Source organism: Mustela erminea, chromosome 3 (genome assembly GCF_009829155.1).
Source record: "Mustela erminea isolate mMusErm1 chromosome 3, mMusErm1.Pri, whole genome shotgun sequence".
Taxonomy (NCBI): domain Eukaryota; kingdom Metazoa; phylum Chordata; class Mammalia; order Carnivora; family Mustelidae; genus Mustela; species Mustela erminea.
In genome coordinates, this window is record NC_045616.1 from 62,540,282 (window position 1) to 62,563,490 (window position 23,209).

General features: G+C 44.4%; 1 protein-coding gene across 1 annotated transcript; it reads right to left on the reverse strand.

Moving 5' to 3' along the window:
• Positions 1-2,942: 2,942 nt before the first annotated feature.
• On the reverse strand, positions 2,943-18,224 carry F2R (coagulation factor II thrombin receptor). Its single transcript, XM_032335918.1, has 2 exons — positions 17,862-18,224; positions 2,943-4,224 (listed from the first exon to the last, which is right to left on the reverse strand). Exons 1-2 carry the CDS (start codon positions 17,947-17,949, stop codon positions 3,032-3,034), a joined length of 1,281 nt encoding a protein of 426 aa, XP_032191809.1. The 5' UTR covers positions 17,950-18,224; the 3' UTR covers positions 2,943-3,031.
• Between the last annotated feature and the right edge of the window lie 4,985 nt (positions 18,225-23,209).

The following is a 23,209-nucleotide window of genomic DNA, read 5'->3' on the forward strand; positions in this document are numbered from 1 at the left end:
CCCTGCCCCAGGGTGCACCGGACAACAAAGGGTTGTTCCTAAAAGGACAGTCCTCCTTGGGGCTTCATGATTGCCTCCTGGCTCTGACAGGTAGTTTGTTTCGCTCTTTCCTAGCAAAGAACTGTAGACTCTTCATGGTGCCTACAACCCAGGAATCCGAACATTCTCAACAATACCACCTTGTTTTCTTAAGAAAGGACTAAGAAAAGAAAAGAAAAGACACACAAAGTTCATCACCCAATTCCTTTGTTCTTCCAGATCCATTCTGCATGCCCCAAGATGCAGACCTCTATGGACTAAGACACCCAGGTTCCCTTGACCTCTGAGTTTGGAAGCAAGATCAGGAGGCACCACCAGGAGGTCGGAGGGTTGAAGAACAGGAGGTCAGAGTATTCCTTCTCCACCTCTTTGGGCCTGCGGTGGTAATGGCCTCCCCTAATTGCTAGCACCTGAGGTGCTTCACCATCCCCTCGTGGTTCCCTCAATCCTGTCAGAATCTCTGCACTTTGCCTCTTTATTAGATGGTCTTCAGCTAAACCCTAAGACTTGGCCTTCCTCCAGTGGCTCTAAAGATAAAGTCTATTTATTTATTTTTTCCAAATTTATTCCAAACAGATACCAAGCAAAATTTCATCTTTATTAATATAGGTTACATGCATTTTTTTTTAAAAAAAGAGAACATAAAAACAATCATATAAGGACAGACCAATAATAATAGTAATGATAGTCATATTAAATCAGAGGTATTTTAATATTTGATTGAATAAACTAGTAAATCTCCACTGAGTTGGATAAAATACAGTAACTAAATTAATAAAATCAATGCTAAAAAATAAAATCAAAGCTAGCTTATACTTACATTATGTTATTTGATGTAAAATTATTCTATGCCATTTGGAAATAGTTTGCTCTTTTACATAGGCAAAGCATTTTCCTGTTTGTGTAAAAGGCCAACATTGCTTCATAAGAAAAAAATATATACTTCAACTTAGTTTTCAAATATTTTGTGACATCCATGAGGATTTTCTGTACTTGATACTAATTAGGAAGTTTAAAAATGCTTTTAAAATGATCTAACTCTTAAAAAACAAGAATGGATAATACAGAATCATTTTCCTAGATTTCAAAGTCTACTTCATTTTCTTCTGTTATTTCTCATCAAACTGGCATAATCGCTTCTTTTTAAAAAAATTAGACTTAATTTATCAAACGCATTTGTAAATAAATCATATCCAGTCAATACAGACTGGCTGTTTTTAAAAAGATGTTTCCTGTAGTGTATTATGCTTTCATCTCAAGTTATAACCACAGGAAGCAGTAACCCCAATGTTCAATGTTTAACTGACAATCCTCGCTTGTATGAAATTTGTGTGGTGACATCTCGCTAAAAAAACTTCTTACAGAAGGACATATTTATTTATTATACACATACACACTCTGCATTGGTCTACTTTGTTTTTCTTTCTTTCTTATTTATTTATTTGATAGGCAGAGATTACAAGTAGGCTAGTGGCAGGCAGAGAGAGAGGAGGAAGCAGGCTCCCTGCAGAGCAGAGAGCCCAATGTGGGGCTGGATCCTGGTCCTGGGATCATGACCTGAGCTGAAGGCAGAGGCTTTAACCCACTGAGCCACCCAGGCACCCCTACTTTGTTTTTCTTGATGGCTGGTCTCAGTCTTTCTCAACTCTGTATGCCCAGCACCCATCCCTGTGCCCAGAGCACAAAATGTGTGTTTCATGTTTGCTCCAAGAGTGTTTCCATTCCAGAATGCTCCTTGGGGTATAACTGCTGGAAGTGAGTGGGCCTTCTTTCTCTGTTCTTAAAATGGGCAGAGAGGTCTTTTATATCCATTATCTCCAGGGACAGCATGACCTACTTTGCCAATTTCTTTGTGTGTGTGTGCGTGTGTGTTCTAAAAAAACTTTATTTACAAAAACAGGCAGCAGAATGGATTTGGCCTTCCATTGACAATGTGCCAACTCCTCTGACTTAAAACAATGAACATCTTTTACCTCACACTGTTTCCGTAGGTCAGGAATCTGGGCATATCTTAGTCCTGGCTCTCATGAGGTTGCAGTCCACTTGTGGCAGTGGTCATCTAAGTCTTGACCAAAGCTGCTTTCAAGATTACTTTGCCAATTTCTAATAAACAAGATTCACAGCCACCCCTTGAGGGAACCTCAGGAGGATAGAGCAACCGTGATGGTTCCAGTGCTGACCTCTGGGAGGCTCAGCTGGAGGCTTTTCTGGCCAGTCTGTGTCTGAAACGGCCCTGCTTTTATCTATTGCTTGGAGTCCCCCATCTCAGGGCAAGTTACTTTGAAAGCCAACCGAAGGTCATTTGTGGGACCTATGCTCATTCTCAGTTTATAGACACAGAGTGTAAAACATCAAAAATGCTACCCCTATCATCTGTTTCTATAATTTAAAGAATTCAAACCTTGATACGTTTACAATGAGAAAGAGTAGAACTTTTTCTACACACAGATAGTACTAAGTCTTATCCCTTAATAACTTAAACATTGTTGTTGAACAATTTCAAAATACACTTATTTGCAAAAGCTGTGTAAGTCCAAACAACAGAGTCCCTCCCTATTGGCAAACATCTTCAGATGTTCAGGGTTAAACTCCACAATCGGAATGTTTCTTTCCTTAATCTCTGGTGGAAAAAAGGGAGTGTTCCAAAGTGCCTATTCTATACTGCACTGCAAATGATACAAGTGCGTATATACACACCTATACATGCACACATGCACATACATAGTAAGTCACCTATGTGTATCAGAATATGACATTCAGTTATTATTGTAGCACTGGAGATACACTCTTGGAATGATACTGTTTTCGATGTTTGTTATCTTTTACTATAACTAACAAATAGATATGATCAATGGCTCTCATAAGAAAGAGGCATGCAAATCATAGATTTGTCATTTTTGATTGTAAATACTTTTTTGGTGGGGACTAATAGAACCCTCAGGCTATTCGCTTTTTTAAGCTCTTCTTTTTAACTCATCAGCAGCCCCTTTCCCTAAGTTAAGAGCTTTTTGTATATGCTGTTATTCAGGTGACTTGAGCAGGTATCCATTTTGCTGGCCATCAGCTGACCGCTGCTGTTGTAGCTGCTGGGATCAGAACTTTCTCTGCAGCATAAGATGCTGCAGAGGTACCTCTGGCACTCGGAAGAGGCATAATAGTAAATCAAGGGATCAATGCAACAGCTGATGCTGCTGACACAGACACAGAGGAGGTAGGCAAAGTAGGCAGCCTCTGTGGTAGACTCCTGAGAAACGAAGGAGTAATGCAGAATCAGGAGGACGTTTGTGGGTCCAAAGCAGAGGAGGAAGATGCAGAAAACAGCAAGCGAAAGGAACAAAGCCCGGGACTTCTTGCTCCGGTTGGCGACCGCAGAGGAGCTAAGGCATCGAATGATAGACACGTAACAGATGGTGGAAACGATCAGGGGCACAAAGAAGAAGACAGCAGAGAAGGCTAAGAAGTAATAGGCATAGTAGCCTTTGAGGAGGGTTACACTGAGCACGTCATGGCAGGTGGTGACATTGAGCCCCGGCACCTGGGCGGTTTGTTCCTTGAGAAGGAGAGGCACCACCCCCGCAATGGCCAGAGCCCAGATGGCCAGACAAGTGAAGGCAGCCCTCCCCAGGGTACGCCAGGAGAGGGACTGGATGGGGTACACCACGGCCAAAAACCGGTCAATGCTTATGACTGTCATGAGCATGATGGAGGCGTACATGTTACAGTAAAAGGCTGCGGTGACAAAGCGACACATTTCGGAACCAAATCTCCAATCGCTGCCGGAAAAGTAATAGCTGATCTTGAATGGGAGCACTGACACGAAGAGCACGTCCGCCGTGGCCAGATGCAGCATGTACACCACAGCGGGCTTCTTGACCTTCATCTTCAAGATAAACACAACAATGGCCATGATATTCAGAGGAAGGCTTATGACAAACACGCCAGTGTAGACAGAGGGGATAAAAAGTGTCATCCAGGTGCTGGTAAGATACCCTGAGGCATCTTCTGAGATAAACACAGGGTGCAGTTTTTGAAGAGGATGACTTATATTGATGGGGCTTAGTCTGTCTTCAGGGAACCTGCTCCTGTTTTTCTCCTCATCATCATGCAGTGGGAATGGTTCAAATATTTCAGTCTTCTTGAGAAAAAATGACCGGGGATCCACAGTAGCATTGGTTGCTTTTGACTCTTAAAAAACAAAACAAAACAAAACAAAACAAAACAAAACAAATTAAAAAGTCAAAAAGACAAAGAGAATACATTTTCCTTTTACTTTTTTTGTGCTCTTACTAGGAGGGGGTGGTAAAAAGCAAGCAATGCACAAATGGATTACAGACCTTATCAGGGAATTAGCTCACTTGAAATACTGTACAGCATTTTTTGTTGGCACAAGCAAACACTTAAAATTCTGCTCCTTAGAAGGATTGAGGCAAATGACACACTTGCAGAGATACACCCTGAAGACATCAGAAAAGGCTGAGTGCCTGACATAAAGGAAAAAAGCAGTAACTTCTTTCCCATACTAGCCACCATCTCTATAAACAAATCTCTCCCAGGCTCTATGACTTCACTTTCCTCCACTCCACTTTTCCTCCAGGCCTTCATTTCCTCCATTTAGTTTGCAGACACCCCTGGAAGCCCGGAGTTCCCATGGAAACATCTATATAGAAAGGTGAGGGGACTTCTTAAATTATAGAGCTGAGCTAGAGACAAATTCCGAGTAGGATGGAGGGCTCCCATTTCCATGGCCATCGTCCGAATGACAGTAGTCTTCCTCTACCATCTTTAGTTGGTTGACACCATAGGATGTTCCAAATCTCTCACCACATTTGGACCCAAACAACAGTTTCTTGGCTTATCTTTCAACATAACCACAAGGAGCACACCTACATCTCTTCAGTCATCTTCCTGTCTCCTTCCTGAGCAGGCCTGTGGAGGAGCAGGTGTTCTAGGCTGATGGCCTTCCTCAGCTCAATTCCAGAAGGCTACAGGCATCAAGGCAGATGCCAGGCCAATCAGGCTTTCTTGAGTGTCAACCAGATGTCAAAATAAAGGCTCAGTTGCAAGCTTCCTCCTTTTATCACCCTCTTCCACCAAAAGCATCCACTTAAAACGTTCATCAGCGAAAGGCAACACTTAACTGCTGTAATCCAACTGGCTTCTCCTTCTGGGGAGCTTTTGGTCAAATTCTGACAGTGAGGAGAGTTGGACAAAGAACTTTGGCACGTCCTGAGAAGCTGAGGACCAGGGAGAGAAATCACAGGGGAAGATGGGCGAAGCCTCCATCACTGGGAGTGTCCACAACAAACACTGGACCTGCAGGTCACTTATAAGTGATGTTAGAGGATTTAAAATCTGGCTAGAAAGTGGATAAGCACAGTGGATTTTCAAACTTTTGGTCTTATTTTTTAGTGATGGACCCTTTGTGCAAACAAAAGCTTACACAGAGAGGAATAATGCAATAAGAGATAGTTCTAGTTCTGGAATGGCTCTGTAAGGTCACTGGGCCCAACCAACCCTTAGATGAAAATTAAAAACCTTTGACCTCCTTCCTTCCCCAAATCAATGACCTGACAGCATTTAGCTTCCAAAGGTGGTACAGAAGAGAGGAGAAATGAATCTTGAAAGAAAGGTGCCTAGTGACTTTCTTGTTTTCTTGACTTTCATGGTTATCTTAAAAGGAGGCCAAAGTTCAATGCCACAAAGGACGGCTAAAACCCAGATAGAAACCCACATTTTCTGGCCTAAAGAACCAGAGGACAGAACCAGGGCAACTGTAGTCACTGGAAAGTGAGGAGAGAACCCCAGAAAGGAAAAAAGTCAGAGAAGAGAGCCAGTGCCAAATTACAATGTGAATTTGCCCCAGAATTTGTCTGATTCTGGAACCACACAAATGTTAAGAACGATGTAAAGCAGTTCTGCTAAAGACAGAAGAACCGAAGTGATATTTTTGCTCAAGATGGAGACTTTGCACTTTGAGTCCAATAAAATTAATTGCCTGCTAAAGCAAAAACGCCAAAATCCTTTGGAAAAATAAAACAAAATCCCAATTCTTTACAGTACGGCAATGTCCAGGGTGCAATTCCAAATCACTCGATACAAAAAGAAACAGAAAAATGTGACCCAGTGTCAAGAAAAAAAGATAATCAGTGGAAACCAATCCCAAGGAGACCCAGATGCTGGATTTAGCAGAGAAGGACTTTGAAGGATGTGCTGCAATGAAGTAAAGGGAAATATCTTACTGAAATGGATTAAAAAAAAAAAAAAATAGAAGCTATCAGCAAAGAAACCAAGCAATGGAAATTCTAGAACTAGAAAGTAAAATACAACAAAATGGCATCTATTTCCAAGATAAGGAGCAAAGCTAGAGTAGAAAAGGGCCTGGTGGTGAAAGAGGGAGGTCATGGCTGGGCTCCTGTAGGTGAAGGGGTGGTCTCTGACCCTGTGACAGTACATCTGTCCCAGGGAAGGTCAAATGTATCCAGTGATGCACTTCTGAGAAAATAGGTATGACTGGATTGTTCCTCAAGGGTAAGAAACTATTAAGGATAAGAAACTTAATCTCTGAATCTCCAGCACCCTGCACATGGTAGGTGGTCTTTAAACTGGCTTTTAATTACAGATTTGCATTCTAATATTGGCTCTGCCAGGAGTCACTTAACCCCTCTGAACTCAGTCTTGGAATCGTTAAAGTGCGATTCCAATACCTGTCTGACCTACAAATCTGGCAGCCACGCGTATCCCTTGTGAAGCAGGACATGTGCTTACTTCGTAAACTACACAAATTAATGTAATAAATTAATCTTATCCTCTTTTCACTTCAGTGCAACTTGCTTTTAGACTCAATTCTTTGCTTACTCTTATTTTATAAAGATTTTATTTATTTATTTGACAGAGAGAGATCACAGGCAGGCAGAGAGAAAGGGGAGGAAGCAAGCTTGCTGCAGAGCAGAGAGCCCGAAGCGGGGCTCGATCCCAGGACCCTGGGACCATGACCTGAGTCAAAGGCACTGAGCCACCCAGGCGCCCCGCTTACTCTTATTTTAAATTAAAATGGAATCTATGCTCTTCTTCCCTCGTATTTAGCAATATTTAGTTTTTCAGTATCATGGGGAACATGAACAGACTGTAAAGTAGATAGCCCCAGCATTCCAAGCTGTAGATCAAATTTTAAATTCACAGACTTTTCCAGAAGTATCCCTTTCTTCCCTCTGTTATGCACCTAACTTACTCAGAAAAGAATGAATGGGTTCTGGCATTTTATTTTATTTCATTTCATTTTTAAAAGTGATTTTATTTGAGTAAGAGAAAGCCTGAGCAGGCCGAGGATTAGGAGAAGCAGGCTTCCCACTGAGCGGGGAGCCTGACATGGGGCTCAACCCCAGGACACTGGGATCATGACCTGAGCCATAGGCAGACACTTAACGACTGAGCTACCCGGGCCACCCGGGTTCCAGCATTTTAATACCACAAAGATAAGTGTCCTTAGAAATGCTAATTCAGAAGAACCTAAAGATAACACAATTTTCTTCTGCACTTTGGGAATCTGGTTAGATTAAGGACTTCTGTAATGCAAGGAGGGTAAAAGTACACACAGTGCACCCACAGACATGTTTGAATCCAGGCATTACCTAGCGGAACAATAACATTTAAAAAGTACTGAAAACTCATAACTGAGCTTCTTAGATACTATCACTTCGTCCAAAAATAAAACTATCATTGGATTTTACTCTATATTTAGTACTCTGGCCTTAAGTATTTGTTTTAAAACATTTCTTCACTGGCTAGGCCTTTTTAGGCAGGCAGTACGGTGTTTATAACAGAAACATTATATCCACTGAAACGTGAAATTTTTAGAAGCTAGAACCCAGGGCGAATGCATAATCCCTTGATTAAATATCATTAGCTAGGGTGTCACCTTTTCTTGTTCCTATAGGCTTTTGTGGAATTAAAAAATGTCAGCAAAAAAAATTAAAAAAAAAAATCTGAGTTTACACTATCATCAAAGAAATCAACAAAACCAATTCCAAGCAATTAGACATATCCAACTAGCTCAAGCCCCTTAGGCTGCAATTTGGGTTTGCGTATCTCCCTTTTCCTCCCGTCCTGGCACAGCTCAGAGGTCAAGGAGAAAGTGCCTGCGAGTGTGCCAAAAGCTCTTGTAATTCATCTGCTGTTGTTATTAAGCTACGGTTTCCCATACAAAAAAAGCAGCTCAGGTCCTAAAATCAGTTCTCATGCTTCTTGCTAAGTTTTACTCAATTTAGTTTTCTCTTAAATGGCTCTAAAGTGGTTCTGTGATTCAATATGGCAAACTGCTAAGTGCTTCAATATAGACTAACTCCAGAGAATTTTAAAAATTAAAGTCATGTAAGGCTTCTTCTGTCTTTGAAGAGATTTGGCTTGGAAGCAGAGCGGTGACTAGATGTGCATTATCAAGGTCCCACGTGATGCTGGGATTTATACCATGCCAGCCTCCCCCAGAGCACCGGCCTTGGTTTTGGCTCTGAGTTCTGCCCCACAGGGTTCACGAATTAACAAAGCAGAAATCCCAGAACCTTACCCACTCCCACATAGCGCAGAACAGCTGTACCCTGCACTTCGCCACAAGGGTATCCACACTACATGCTAAAGAGAAATAAAGAAGAGAATGATGGAAAATTAATAGAAACATAGTAATTCCACCAAACGGAAAACAATAGTATTACTGCAACACTCCACTGTCTCAAGAGCATAGGCACATCATTTTCTAATGCAAAGATCGAGTGTATTCGAAGGAAACTGCTGGTTCCGGATCTAGGGTAGGAAATCTACAAGATGAGCCTTGAACATCTCTAAAGAATATTAGGGTCAGGTCAGAAAGACTCTGGAGCTAATCTGAAGAGGGGGGGCTGGCCAAGGTGTGACACTGATTCAAGAGAATAAGGACAAAAGTGAATTGAAACATTTGAAACATGTCATATATGTTAAGATCCATGAGTTCATAATGATACTCAAAGGAAAATGATGCATCATTTTTGGTCACCTTTAGAGGGAATTAGGGGGCCCTATATGAAAATTGGTAAATAAAAGCAAGATTCAAGCACTTACTCTGCCTTTTCTACATAAATGATATTTCAGGGCAACAACAGTTAATGACAGAAAGTTTTCTTTATAAAATAATTCCATCTCCTATGGGGTGCCTGGGTGGCTCAGTCGGTTAAGCGCCAGCCTTCAGCTCGGGTCGTGATCCCAGAGTTCTGGGATCAAGTTCCACATCGGGCTCTCCGTTCAGCGGAGAGCCTGCTTCTCCCACTCCTTCAGACTGCTGCTCTGCCTACTTCTGCTCTCTTATCTGTCAAATAAATCAAATCTTAAAAAAGAATAATAATTCCAGCTCCTAAATGCAGAAACAATGACAGATTTATGAAAGCATCATTCACAAGCTCTTTGTGAACTAATGGATTGAGTCTGATTACCAGTGGTCACTAAAACCACTGGGTGAACCATAGAGAATTTCCTAAGAGCTGGAGCAAGTGGACAGTGCCTGAATCTCCTACGTATTCGATCTTCAGATACAAAAATAGAGTCCTGAGATGCATCAGGAAGTACATAGCACCACTGCTGATGCAGTCTTGCAAAAAACCAAGCCAGAATCTGAATGGGCCTCCCACTGTAGCTACCACATGACAGAAACGCCAAGGACAGACGGGCATGCTACGTGCTCTACCGAACACCCCTACGTGATGTGGTGGGCTGGATGCAGGGTGCAGGGGAGGCTCCACAACAAATGTTTTTTTGAAAGATAAACAGCCATGAGAAAGGAGGAGACAGAAAACAGTTACAGATTAAAAGAGATTGAAGAGACACACCAACCAGATGCAATAGTTGGCCTTGTTTGATCCTGATTCCAATAAAACAATGGTAAAGGGGCATTTATGAGACAATCAATGAAATCTGAATGCTGACTGAACAGTGAAAAATGTTAAGAAATTGATATTCATCTTTTCAGGTAATATAGTAGTATTATGGTTACATATTTAAAAAAGAGGGGTGCTTGGGTAGCTCAACTGGTTAAGTGTCTGCCTTTGGCTTAGGTCATGATCTCGGGGTCCTGGGATCGAGCCCTGCTGAGCAGGGAGTCTGCTTCTCCCTCTCCTTCTGCCCCCTACCCCAGCATGTATGCTCTCTTTCTCTCTCTCTCTCAAATAAATAAATAAAATCTTAAAAAATAATAATAAAAAAAAAGAGTTCTAGGGGTACCTGGGTGGCTCAGTTGGTTAGGTGTCTGACTTCTGCTCGGGTCATGATCTCAGGGTCTTGGGATGGAGCCCTGAGTGGCGCTCCTTGCTGAGTGGGAAGTCCGCTTGTCTCTCACCCTCTAGCCCTTACCCTGTTCATGCGCTCTTTCAAATAAACAAATAAAATAAAAAAAATTCTTATTTCTGAGGATATATATCAAGGTATTTATGGATGAAATGACATATATGTCTGGGATTTGCTTTAAAGTTGTCTAGTTGGGGGAGAAGAAGAGTGGGGTATAGATAAAACAAGATATGGGGAGTAATTATATAGTTTACTTTTGAGTATATTTGAAAATTTTCCTAACTAATGGAAAAAAAAAAAAACCACCCAGATACTATATGCATATTTACTTACCACTAGAAACTAAGGACAAAGACTTTTACTTTTGTTTTGCTTTTGTCTCAGTCTTGACGGAATAAAGTTCTTGAACGTTTGCATGGAAAGTTTGTTTGTTTGTTTGTTTGTTTTTGAGAGAGAGAGAAAGAGCATGCACGAGAAAGAAGAGGGGCAGAGAGGAAGAGAGAGAATCTCAAGCCGGCTCCAGGCTGAGCACAGAACCAGATGTAAGGCTTGATGTCTGGACTCTGATATTGTGTCCTGAGCTGAGATCAACAGCCAGACACTTAACTGACAGAGCCACCCAGGTGCTCTCAGGAACACACTTTTACATTTAATAAATTCATGTGATACCAACTCCTCAAAGGCTTTTCTGGAATTTGGAGAAACTGTTATGAAAAACACTTGACATCTGTTGAATACCTACTACGTGCTATGTATTTCATACCTTACCTCATGTAACTAACATTTCTACAAGATAAGCATTATAATCCCTGCTTTATGGGCAACATGCAGAGGCACAGATAAACTAAGTAACTAATCCAAACATAGAGAATTAGTAAGTGGAGGGGCCAGGATTTGAACCTTGATATTCTTAGCTCCAAAGCTCAATCCTTTGACCCACACCACATTACCCTGTCTCTTTACAAGACTTAAGATTTGGGGGTACCTGGGTGGCTCAGGTGGTTAAGTGTCTGCCTTTGGCTCAGGTCATGATCCTGGGGTCTTGGGATCAAGCCCCTGCATTGGGCACCCTCCGTCCTTCCCCTTGTTCATACTCTCTCTCATGCACAATTTCTCTCTCTCCCCCTCTCTCAAAATAAATAAATAAAATCTCTTTTTTTTTTTTTTAAGATTTTATTTATCTGACAAACAGAGATCACAAGCAGGCAGAAATGCAGGCAGAGAGAGCGAGGGAAGCAGGCTCCCTGCTGAGCAGAAAGCCCCATGCGGGGCTCAATCCCAGGACCCTGGGATCATGACCTGAGCCGAAGGCAGAGGCAAAATCTTTAAAAATAAATTAAAGACTCGAGATACATGATCTACTCCTGAAACACTATAATTATTTTCCTCTAACCATTTCACCAAATAAATAAATCTGTCCACCCTTGTAACTATAGCAGGCAGTACCTGCCCATACGTATACGTAACTTAAGTTAATGATGTCCATGGCCATTGCCTGGGAATTCAGAAGTCCTGCTGACCTTGGAGACATACCAATCACATGTTAGTAATCTAGTGCTCACAGACACATAACTTGTGGTAGAGAGACGTTCAAGGACAAAACAGAAAAACAAATCTCTAAAACAGGGTTCAAGATGGGACAGAAGCAAAAGGAGTAAGCAAACAAAAGTCTCTGCTATGGGAAAACCAGAATTAAAGGCAGAATAAGGTAAACACTGAGTGCAGGGCTAAGAAAAGGTGGCCAGTATCAGAGGCTGCTTCTCCTACTAGCCCACATCCTGGAGCAGGGACTTGGCTGGAAGCATAGGAGAGCAAGCCCAACTGGGAAAGGGGAGACAGGGGACAGGGGAACGCAAGGTAAAGACAACCAGGAAATTAAAATGTCAGCGCTCTCAGGCAGAACAGGCGCAAGGATGACAGAAGAAAAGGATGTGGGACCCTGGCCTGTAGCCTCCCGGAGGTCAGGGCCTGACGTGTGGGGTTAGGGCAGTAGCAGGCCTCTCTGGGACCTGTTCTGATTCACTGGCTTTTCCCATTTTACCAGGCCTGTTTTGCACCAAAAGTTACAGGCCCTGAGCTCCATGTCCTGGGAATGTTGCTCTACTAAACAAGCTAAAACAAAAACTAATCCACATAAAGGACGTTAATAATCAGCAATTTCTCCCGGTACCAAGCTGTCTCTGTTCTTAACCCCGCCCAAGTCCCGCTGCGGTTTGTAAACCTGAACTCAAAGGAGATTCTAGACTGTGATAGAAACGATCATAAACGGCACTTCCTGGAAAGCAAACTTTTCTTGTAAAGCTAGTAAGGCTGTCAATTCTGCTAACCATGGGACAATTCACTGGGCTTGCTACATTGGTTCTAAATGATAGTGGAGACTTCATAATGGTTATGACATCAGTTTACAGGGTTTAACAAGCATTTAAAAAATGGAATAGTGTAAAAAATATTGGAATGCATAGTACGAGGTAATGGCGAGTACAGTTTCGTAGTTTTGTTTCAAATCTACATATATACAACAATTACCCATGCATATTTACTACAGACACACACAACTACTGTGTCACAACGTATATTACTTACAGTTTTTTCTGCTGGCTAGCAAATAATGAAAATACTGGAAAACACTATCCTACAATGCTATAAAACCTGACTTCTAATTAATTCATCACAGACTTGAAATATAGATGATAGAATGTCCTTTCTTATAGTTAAATAATTTGCATGTTTGCACATGCAAATTACAGGTTACTCCTGTTATTTCAAAGGGCAGATTCTTTTTTTTTTTAGTTTTTTATTTTATTTATTTATTTATTTGACAGAGATCACAGGTAGGCAGAGAGAGAGAGGAGGAAGTAGGCTCCCCGCCGAGCAGGGAGCCCGATGCGGGGCACGATCCCAGGACGTTGGGATCATGACCTGAGCCGAAGGCAGAGGTCTAACCCACTGAGCCACCCAGGCACCCCAAATTCTTTTGAACCTAAATAAGGAATGCATAAAGGACATAATGGCCTTTTCCCGTGATAAAACTTCATTGGATGCCCTGGGATGGAGAAGAAGGAGGCTGTAACTTCAGTGGCAAGTACCATCACAAGATTAGTGTGGGAGAGAGTGTTTCAAGGCAATGAAAGCTCATATCCAGGAAAAAAAAAATCGCAGCCTACAGAGAGCTATTTGCTTTGACAGTTCCTAGGCATAAACAAGAGAGGGCAAAAGGCAGAATGAAAGAAACCTCAAGAGGGAAATAAACAGAATTCTGAATGTTGAAACTGTGGAGCCCCCAATACCAGCATCGTAGTAAAAAATAAACCAAGGCTGTGGTTCCTAAGGACCCTTCCAGGGTGTTTTTCTAAGTATTCATAGCAAAGGGGGCGCCCCCACACTTATGAAAACTAGTGAAAGGGGAGTCCTCCAGACCCAAAAGGCAACATACTATATACTGCCATTTATATGAAATGCAGAGAAAAAGTAAAATCACATAGGGAAAAAAATAAAAAGCAAATCTGTGGTTGCCAGAGACTGGGGGGAGGGAGAATGCATATTAAGTGCTTGTTTTGGGCTTGTTTTGGGGTGATGGAAATACTCTGGAAGTAGACAGAGGTGGTGATTATACAATACTATAAGTGTACCAAACACCACTAAAGATGGTATATTTTAAGATGGTTACTTTAAGATGGTTAATTTAATACTATGTGAATTTTACCTCAATTAAAAAATACAGGAAAGAAAGGAGTCCTGAGGGAAAAGAGAGATGTGTGTCTAAATGGAGGTGGGGGAAGATTAGAAACCCACGGTTGTGGGGACTCCATTTTCCCTGTGGAACTCCACCCAGCTCAAGGCTCAGCTGAGTTCCAGTGTGTGATGGGGACAAGGACAAAGATGAACTGGCTGAGGGAGGGGAAGGGGTAGAAAGGGCACGGGGACAAAGACTGGCCAGAAGCATTTTGGAAAAGGAGCAAATGCAGAGCTGCTGAGAAAGTGCAAGTTAGGGTTCATAGCACACCAATCCATTTAGACATAAAGGGCAGAGAGATGCTGAATTAGAAAGACAGCGAGAGGGATGGAAAGGCATCCAGCAGAGAGGACATGAGAATATTCCTGAGAAAGGGCCCCAATGCCTCAAAAACATTCTCTCATACAAGGAAGGAGTGGACTAACTTAGGGGGCAACATACTATCTCCATATGTCCTATAAAAGTAAAGTCAAAGGCATTAGGGAATTAAAAAAAATGGATGAATAAGGGAGGAAGAGAGAGATAAGGAAGAATTAATTTAGATAGATATTAGAGTAGAAATTTACTTCTTGCTATTTCCTAAGAAATTTGGCTTTCGGGCTTTACAGAGGTTTCTGGTCCGCTTAGGGCAAAGTCATTGTCCTGTTTTGTGTCTTTTGTTGTTTAGGCTTAGGACCACAGCCTCTCAGTAACAGCCAATTAATTAGCATATTCATGAGGAGGGATCCATTATAGCTTGTCTTATCATGGGTTTGCAAAAGTAAATAGCAGGAGACTACCACCCAGTCATAAATGTTCAGTAAACACCTCCATGTGCTAGGCCTGGGCTACAGACCAATGGGGTGCAGACCTTGCCCTCTATGGGGAGCACAGGAGAGTTACTCTTCTCTACAGCTGGGCATCCAGATGGCTTCCTCTCTACCGGGTTGGATAGAGAAAGCCTGCATTTAGGGAAGACAGGCCTTTAGTCAAACACCAGTTATCTACTTCTTGCTAGACTTGGACCTTAACCATTTTGGACCTATTTATCTACCTGTAAAATGGGGATGACATCTACTCAAAGGATTGTCATGAGGAACAAACAGGATCCTAAATGTAAGGCACCCAAGCAGGATGCTGCTGGAGAAGGTGCTTGATACAGAGTGGCTGTTTTTAATTAAATGTGAACATGTGGGGTGTAAGGGGGGGCATTCTGGCCAGTGACAATGGCAGGGGGATAGATGTCACAGAGAGCATAGCTCCTTGGAGGAGGAACTGGTAGGGCTGGGTGGAGTATAGGGAATCTAACAGGTTATGTAACAGAGGGGGCTGGGTAGAGGCTCCGGACCCTTCCTGCAAGGGGAAGGGCACCTCACTCTATGCTAAGGAAAGGGGCTTGGGCCTGTGGGCGGCTGGACATCACAGGGATCTCCCACCCAATCCCCCCTGCCACAGTCACTATCAGCGATTCTTGAACCCTTTCATCCTCCAGATCCTTATAAAGTTTACAAATATCACCTCTTGGATGCTGGCCCTCTTTGAGGAAGGCGAGTCATCTCATACTGTCTGGACAAAGGAAAGTAAACTGGTTAATGAACTTAAGAATTTCTCAACAGCCATTTGCTGAGTGGACACTGGTTCTGGTCTTCTGGGGATAGATGGAAGTTTATAATCTTGGCCAGGGAGATGAGATACCCACATAGTGATGGTACAGCAAATGCCAAAATGAATGGGGCCAAAGAAGTCCCAAGAGCTTCTGGAAAGCTCAAACTGGTGGGCAGGGCGAGCTTGGAGGGTCTTCCCATGCCTGGGGTCTTACAATTCCTCCATAACAGCTGGTTATGACAGACACTCTTTAGAGCTGCCTGTGAATGGTGATAAGCAGAAGCAGACCTATTTTTAGTTGATTTTATTAGTGATTTAAACTCTCTGAGGACAAGGCCCCACTTACTTCCTGGATGCAGGGCCCCTTTCTCCATTTGGAATTTTGGTATACTGTCTCCAAGCCTTAGTTTCAGGATGCCAACGAGGAATAAACACCCGCCTTCACAGTGGTGAAGAGGTGAAATCAGATAATTCGAGGTACAAATGCCTCCCAGCCCAGGGTCTGACACAGAAAAGGACACTTAGCACTGGCTCTTTCTCTTTTCTTATCCTCCTTTCTTTTTTTCTCTCCCAAAGTGGTTCCAGAATCCAGTGTAGACAAATTAGCCAACCTTTGTTCAGTTATCTGTATATACTAGCTTGTCCATCTTAGCATACACCTTCTCTGTTCACACAGATGAAAGCAGAGCACAAACAGCAGCTTTAACTTCACTTCCTAACCTGCACCAAGACTCTTACGTGGGGGCGGGGGAACGGCGAGGAAGGGTGACTACAGGGGATCAGCCCTGATACAAACTTATTCCCGACCCCACCATCCAAATCTCAAACAACAATTTGTATTCTCAAGAGCCTGGCCCAAAATAATAGCACAAAGTCACGTAACACCATATAGTTTTCAGTTCTCCATGTTTCCCCAAGCACCCCAGGAGACAATGCAAATGTTATCCGCCGCAGCTCAAGCTGCTGCAATACTGGGCCCCTATCTAGAGATGGGAGTTTCCCCCCCAAAACACAGCTGACAAACTCACCCTGAGAAAAGATGGAGAGCAGAGAAAACACTTTCTTTGTCACCTCTTCTTCATGCATCTACACTAGTTCCAGTGTGAAAACAATGTAAAGGACACACTCTGTCCCTGATAAGAAAACTAGCTAGAAATCTGTTTCTACCTGGGGCTGTGGGGGTGGGTAGTGCTAGAAGCTTACAAAGCACTATCGCTATAAAGAAACTGAAACTTTCGCCCCCTCAGTTTCTAACTAGAGTCTTTACCAGTTAAAACCAAGTTTTCTATCCTGCTTTTACGGGGGGAAAGTTTGGAAAATCTACTTATTTGCTCAAGTAGCCCGATACTTAAAAATACACTCTGGGATGGAACTGTATTCTGGGTGAGCAACCTCTTCCCTGCACCATGCCAGAAACAGAAATACTGAAAGCCCAGAGTGTCTAAGGGAGCCGGGTTCTGGGGAAGAAGGAATCTCCTTCCTCAACTTGGAAGACCGGGTTCTAGGTTACCAAACCTCGGGGCCACCATCACAATCACCGCCACCGCCGCCTGTGGCAGACCCTGTTATCACCCCATATTCTGTGCCATGAGCACGTCCCATACACAAGACTCATGTTAGAGGCTGCCGGTACTGGTTTTCTACTAAACGCCCACGGTACTGAGCTTTTCTCCACACCCCTATAAAATGTGCAAGAAAAACAATTTTCCAACAAAACAAAACTTCAACGGGAGCCTTGTTCCACTTTACATTGAAAGGGTCAGACCGCTGACTGGTCGAACAACGTGAGACCCGTTCTTTTTGGGGTGGTCCTGGGAGAAAGAGATCACGCAATGCAACAGATGCAATGGGGGACCAGGAGCCTCAGCTTCCCCAGAAAAATCTGACCTCTTCCTCCTCCTCCCTATCCAAACACCACGTCTCAGGAAGGCTGCACCTTTCGAACCAAGTCCAAAAGAACAGGGGTCATAATCCCCGCCTGGATTTGACCGGGGGAGACTCTGGAAATCAGCTCAAATACCTGCTTGGCTTCTGGAGGAACCTGAGGCGAAGGGCGCGGCCAGGGGCACCCCCACCCCCAGTCGGGAAGGCCCACCCTGGACCCATTTAGTGCCCCCATCCCACCGCCCACCCCCCCACCCCGCGGGGGTCTCGGCTGCGGAGCCAACAGCGGGCCGGGAGGGAATACCGGGACAGCTCTCACCGGGCTTGCGGCCTCGAGTGCGGGCCGACAGCAGGGGGCCGCACAGACTGAGTCCGGCGGCCACCAGCAGCAGCCGCCGCGGCCCCATTGTCCGAAGGTTCCGCACGGCTCGGGCGGACTGCCCAGCCTCTGAGCGGCTCGCGCTCCGTGCGCTCTCCCTCCGGCCGCGGCGCACTCCGTGCGGGCCGGCAGAGCCCTCGCTGCCCAGGGACAGAAGGAGGACGCTCGCGTCGCCCCGCGGACTGGCCTGTCCGGTGGCGAGGCCGGCGGCTCTCTGAGTGCGGGCGGAGGTGGGGGCGGAACCCCGGCGCGCGGGAGCTGAGCGGCGCGAGCTGGGAAGGGCGCCCCCCCGCGCCGAGTGCGCGCCTGGAATCTGCGGCTACCCGCCGCGCGCTCCCCTCCCCCTCCCCACGAGTCTCTCAGCCGCCGCTACGCTGTCCCGGGCTCCGGCGACCGCGCCACCTGTGGTGCGCCGCGTCCCCCCTCCTCCCCCCGCCTCGCCGCCGCCGGATCCCGCCAGGCGCCCACTGCCCGGCGGGGGAATCCAAACGAGACAATTTTTCCTCTGGGCGCCTTTGACCCACGAAGCTCTCGGTGACTCAGACCGGCGGGGACCTCAAGCAGGACCGCACGGCCCTGGCGGCTGCTCCCTTCACTTCTCATCACTCTCCTGAGGAGCAGAGGCGTTCGCAGTGAACCTCCGAGCAGGGATGCGGCCCGGGGGCGCCGGCCCCCACGCCCCGCGCCAATCCTCACCGCCGGCGCGCCAAGCGCCTCAGGCAGGCCGAGCGCCGCTGACCCTTCGGAGATTGGGGTATTTAGCTGAAGGTTTCGAAGTGATTCGTGTTTTTTTTTTTTTTTTAACTTTGGGACCGTGAATTGGAAAGTTCATCCTTTGGGGAGAAGGTGGCCCTCAATGAGAAGCAGCTTCTCTGTTTGGAAAGGTTTCTTGCCATTTTAAAAATTCGTTTCTCATTATTTGGAGAAGTTAGCACTTACTGTTTTGCGGGTAGGCTCTGCCTGCGAGGGGAAGTAACCAAGCCGAGGCCCAGCGCCGCCGCTCCCCGCTCCCTGCCCCCGCCCCGCGCGACCGCAGCCTTTGTCCGCCCGCAGCCCTCGCGCCTTCCCGGCCGCCCCGCGGCTGCGCGTAACTGCGCGCGGGCGCTGCTCTGGCGCCTGATGCCCGAGGGCTGCCCGGTGCCTCCGAACGCGTCCCTCACGCTTTCTGGCACCATAGGACGAAAGTTTGGTACTGTGTGGCCAAATTCGAGTCGCAGGGCGGTGGACACCGGGTGACGTCGCGGCTGGGGCTGCGGGCACGAGTAGCACGCGGTTCCTTTGGCTCAGGGAGCTTATCTGCGGAGTCTGAGACCGCAGCGGGAAATGGGTCCCCTCCGGCGGCCTTTTCCAGGAAAGTTCACCCGCAGCGCCTTCTCCTCTCGCTTGTGCAGGCCTGTTCTGCACCGTGTGGCAGATAAACTGTACTTGAGAGTCACTGGTCACGCTCAAGCTTTCTAAAAGGGGAATTTCGCTTTGAGAGTGTTACTCCCCAGGAAGAGCCCTGACACTTAAAACTAGGAGAAACTACATTAGAGACTCTTTCTGTAATTCCCCCATCGTCCTTGGAGCACAGGGCCTTGTGAGAAGCAGCTGTACAATAAATTACTGAATAACTGTTATATAATTTGACTTTAAAAAATTTTTCCTATCAGTTCTCCAAGGAAAACATCCAAGAGGAGATGTGAACCACTAACATGTATTTCCTCACTCCCTAACTTACACTACTTTTCATTAATCCTAAGATGCCATCGATTTTAAGACTCAATTTATGTACTACAAGCACACACACACACACACAAATTCTGCCAATTAAACTGCGCATACCGATGATTGTAAGAAACATCTCAATTTCAGGATTATTTAAAATATGAATAAAGGCCCCCTGAGAATCAATGAAATAGTGTAAGATGTAAAAGTAATCAATACATGTGGCAAAAAATTCTAACAGTTCAAGGATAGTCAATAAAAAGTTAATGTACCTTCAGCCTCCACTTCTAAGAACCACTTATCCATGACTCTAAAGTTTCTGTCCCTCATTCAAGAATTTATATCCACATACAAGTACATATGTATGTATCTCCTTAAAATATAAATGGGATAATACTATGAGGATGCTTTAAGTTTTAACTATTTCAGTGGTGGAAGATGTTAACCATTTTACAAAACTGAAATTTAATAAAGGACACTTTTTTTGCTTAGTTATTAGAACAGAACACTCAGAGAGCTGCTGAAATGCATGTTTCATTCTCTGTGCACATTAGCTAGGTTAAAGCCGCCTTTAGAGTGGGGCTGAGATACAAAACAAGGGTGGAGAGTGGAACACAATGAAGCATTTCTTCCTCACTTTAGTGTTTTCTCTAAGTTGGGGGATTGCTCATTGAGCAGCCACCGAAAACTTAACCTTCAGAAACAGTGGTTTTAACTTTATCACACATGGTGCAGATTCCTGAACCTCATCCCCAAACTATGAAATGAGATTCTATATTTTTGACATCACCCAGGTGAAGGTGATATCAGTCGAAGTTTACAGAGATGTTATTCTAAGACAGTGGTTCTCAAACTTTAGCATGGGTCAGTCATCTGGAAGATTTGTTAAACTATAGTGCCAGACCTCATCTCCAGAGTTTCTGACCCTGTAGGTCTGGGGTGTGGTATGAAAATTTGCATTTTTTAACAAGTTCCTCAGTGATGCAGAGGCTAAAGATGATGGGACAGGGGTGGGTAGGATGGACACACTTGGAAAGCTGCTTTGAGAGGTTAAAAGAACTGAACAGGATTTCATATGGTCTGTGTGACCGTCTTTTTTTTTTTTTTTTTTTTTTAAGATTTTATTTATTTGACAGAGATCACAAGTAGGCAGAGAGAGAGAGGAGGAAGCAGGCTCCCCACTGAGCAGAAAGCCCGATGTGGGGCTGGATCCCAGGACCCTAGAATCATGACCTGAGCCGAAGGCAGAGGCTTTAACCCACTGAGCCACCCAGGCGCCCCTCATGCAATTTTTTTTAGAGCATTTTGTTTTCAAGATTTTATTTATTTATTTGACAGAGATCACAAGTAGGCAGAATGACAGGCAGAGAGGAGGAAGCAGGCTCCCCATTGAGCAGAGAGCCCAATGTGGGGCTCAATCCCAGGACCCTGGGATCATGACCTGAGCCAAAGGCAGAGGCTTTAATCCACTGAGCCACCCAGGCACCCCCTTCTAATGCAATTTTATCTGAAGTTTTGTCCATTTTATTTCACCCAACATCGTATATTTTTTGCTTTTTTCTTTTTAAAATATTTTTATTTTTATTTATTTTTAAAGATTTTATTTGAGAGAGAGGGAGGGATAAAGAGGAAGCACGAGGTGGGGGAAGGGGCAAAGACAGAAGTCGGGTCCCTTCTAAGCAGGGAGCCCAACCCAGGGCTCTATCCCAGAACCCCAGGATCATGACTTGAGCCGAAGGCAGATGCCCAACTGACTGAGCCAACCAGATTTTTATTTTTTAGAAAATACACCCAGTGTGGTGTTTGAAGCCTCCAAAGATGACAATATATTCCAAGAACTTCCTTAGTAATTTCCTCTTGGAAGCTAATGGTGCAAATCTGAGCTCAAGGGGAGGGGGAGAGTAAGGGGGAGAGAATTTGCCTTCTTGGCGCCTTTTGTATTTGAGTTCCAAACAGATTAGATGATGCCTGCCTACAGGGGTGAAGGGATCTTTCTTTACTCAGTCCACACATTCAAGCTTTAATCTCTTCTGAAAACACTCTCATGGACACATCCAGAAATCATGTTTTACCAAGGAGGCATCTGTATGAGCTATTTTATTTGGAGACTGAATGGAGATTCCCTCCCCTATGAGAACGAGATAATCACTCAGTGCTGCCCTCATACAAGGGTCAGGCTGAAGCAAGCCTTTGACTCCTGAGGGACAGGGTGTGGTGGGGTCTGACTCCTTCTTAACCCAACATGGACACAGCCTTTTATCCCCCACCTCTGTGCCATTTACAAGGCACTGCCAGGCTCTGGACTTACAGCAGTGGCTGAAACACACTCTCTGTCCTCTGGAGCTTAGAGGATGACTTTCAGGGGCTCTATCTTACCTGTTAGCCAAATGCTGGTTTCAGTAACAGAGGCAACAGGTTTTCAAAAGCTGATCAGCTGTATAGGATCCAATGTTCCCCAGAATCTTTTAAAATACAATCAACTATCAACATTCAGAGTTCCGTGGTTCACCTCTTAGAATGTTTGAGGAGTACCACAAATCCCTGCTCAACCACAGCCAAAGTCTTAAAAATCCTGTCATGAACAGTACCTCTAATTAGGGCCCCACCACCCACACACACTAACACACATGTTACAATTCTGGTCTTTCAGTGACTTGTCAGACAATGGTCATATTGCATTGGTCTCTATTTCACCAGAAACTTCCAGAATATTAAAATAGGCTCAGGTTTTCTCTCTTGGAGATTACTAGAACACATCCTTTGAGAGTAGCTAGAATGCAGCTTATGCCCTTTTTCATGTCTAGGTGCTAAAAAGTGGAGCACGAGAGCACGAACTCTCAATCTTCCAACCGAAGACCATTTTTGTAATATTGGAAACATGACATACATCAAAATCAAGGAACCAGCTTTAGACTTAATCAAGTTAGAGTTTCAGTGGCTAAGTGTTTTAAAAGCAAAAAAAAAAAAAAAAAAAAGTTTTTCTTCTTCTCACAGAGTAGGGAAAGATGAGCTCTTGAGGGGAAGGCTGACTTGTAGCTGAATGTTCCACTCCAAAATAGGCCTCTTTGGCATAGGGTTTATTTTGAAGTGATTATTTTGTGAAACTGCTGACACAAGAGAAGTTCTGAAAATAAAAGTTATCCTTCTGTAACGGCAATTTACATTTATGAAGAAAATTTACATTAGAAAGGGAGGTTGTACCAGGAAGAGAGTTCCTGCTGGATGTCACTTATTCACCTGGCTTATCTTCCAGGCAAGGTCAATCTCACCAAACTTTTCCTCTTCTCACCTTCCCCTGAAGTGCAACACTGTCTCTCCCCCTACCCCACCCAATCAATTACCCTGCTCCGTGCCCCCAATATCCTTCTTTTGTCTTTAGCTGAAGGTAGTAAGGTGAGGGCTTGGGCTATTTCAAGGAGTTTTTCTCAGTTTTCTTGGGTATTTCCTATGTATACATGAGACATGCATTTTAAACTTGCATTTGTTTTTGTCTTGGTATTTTTTTATTACAGTGTGTCTCAGCCACAAACGCAGGAGGAGGGAGGGAAAATTATTTTTCCTCCTCTACAATGGTTAGGAGT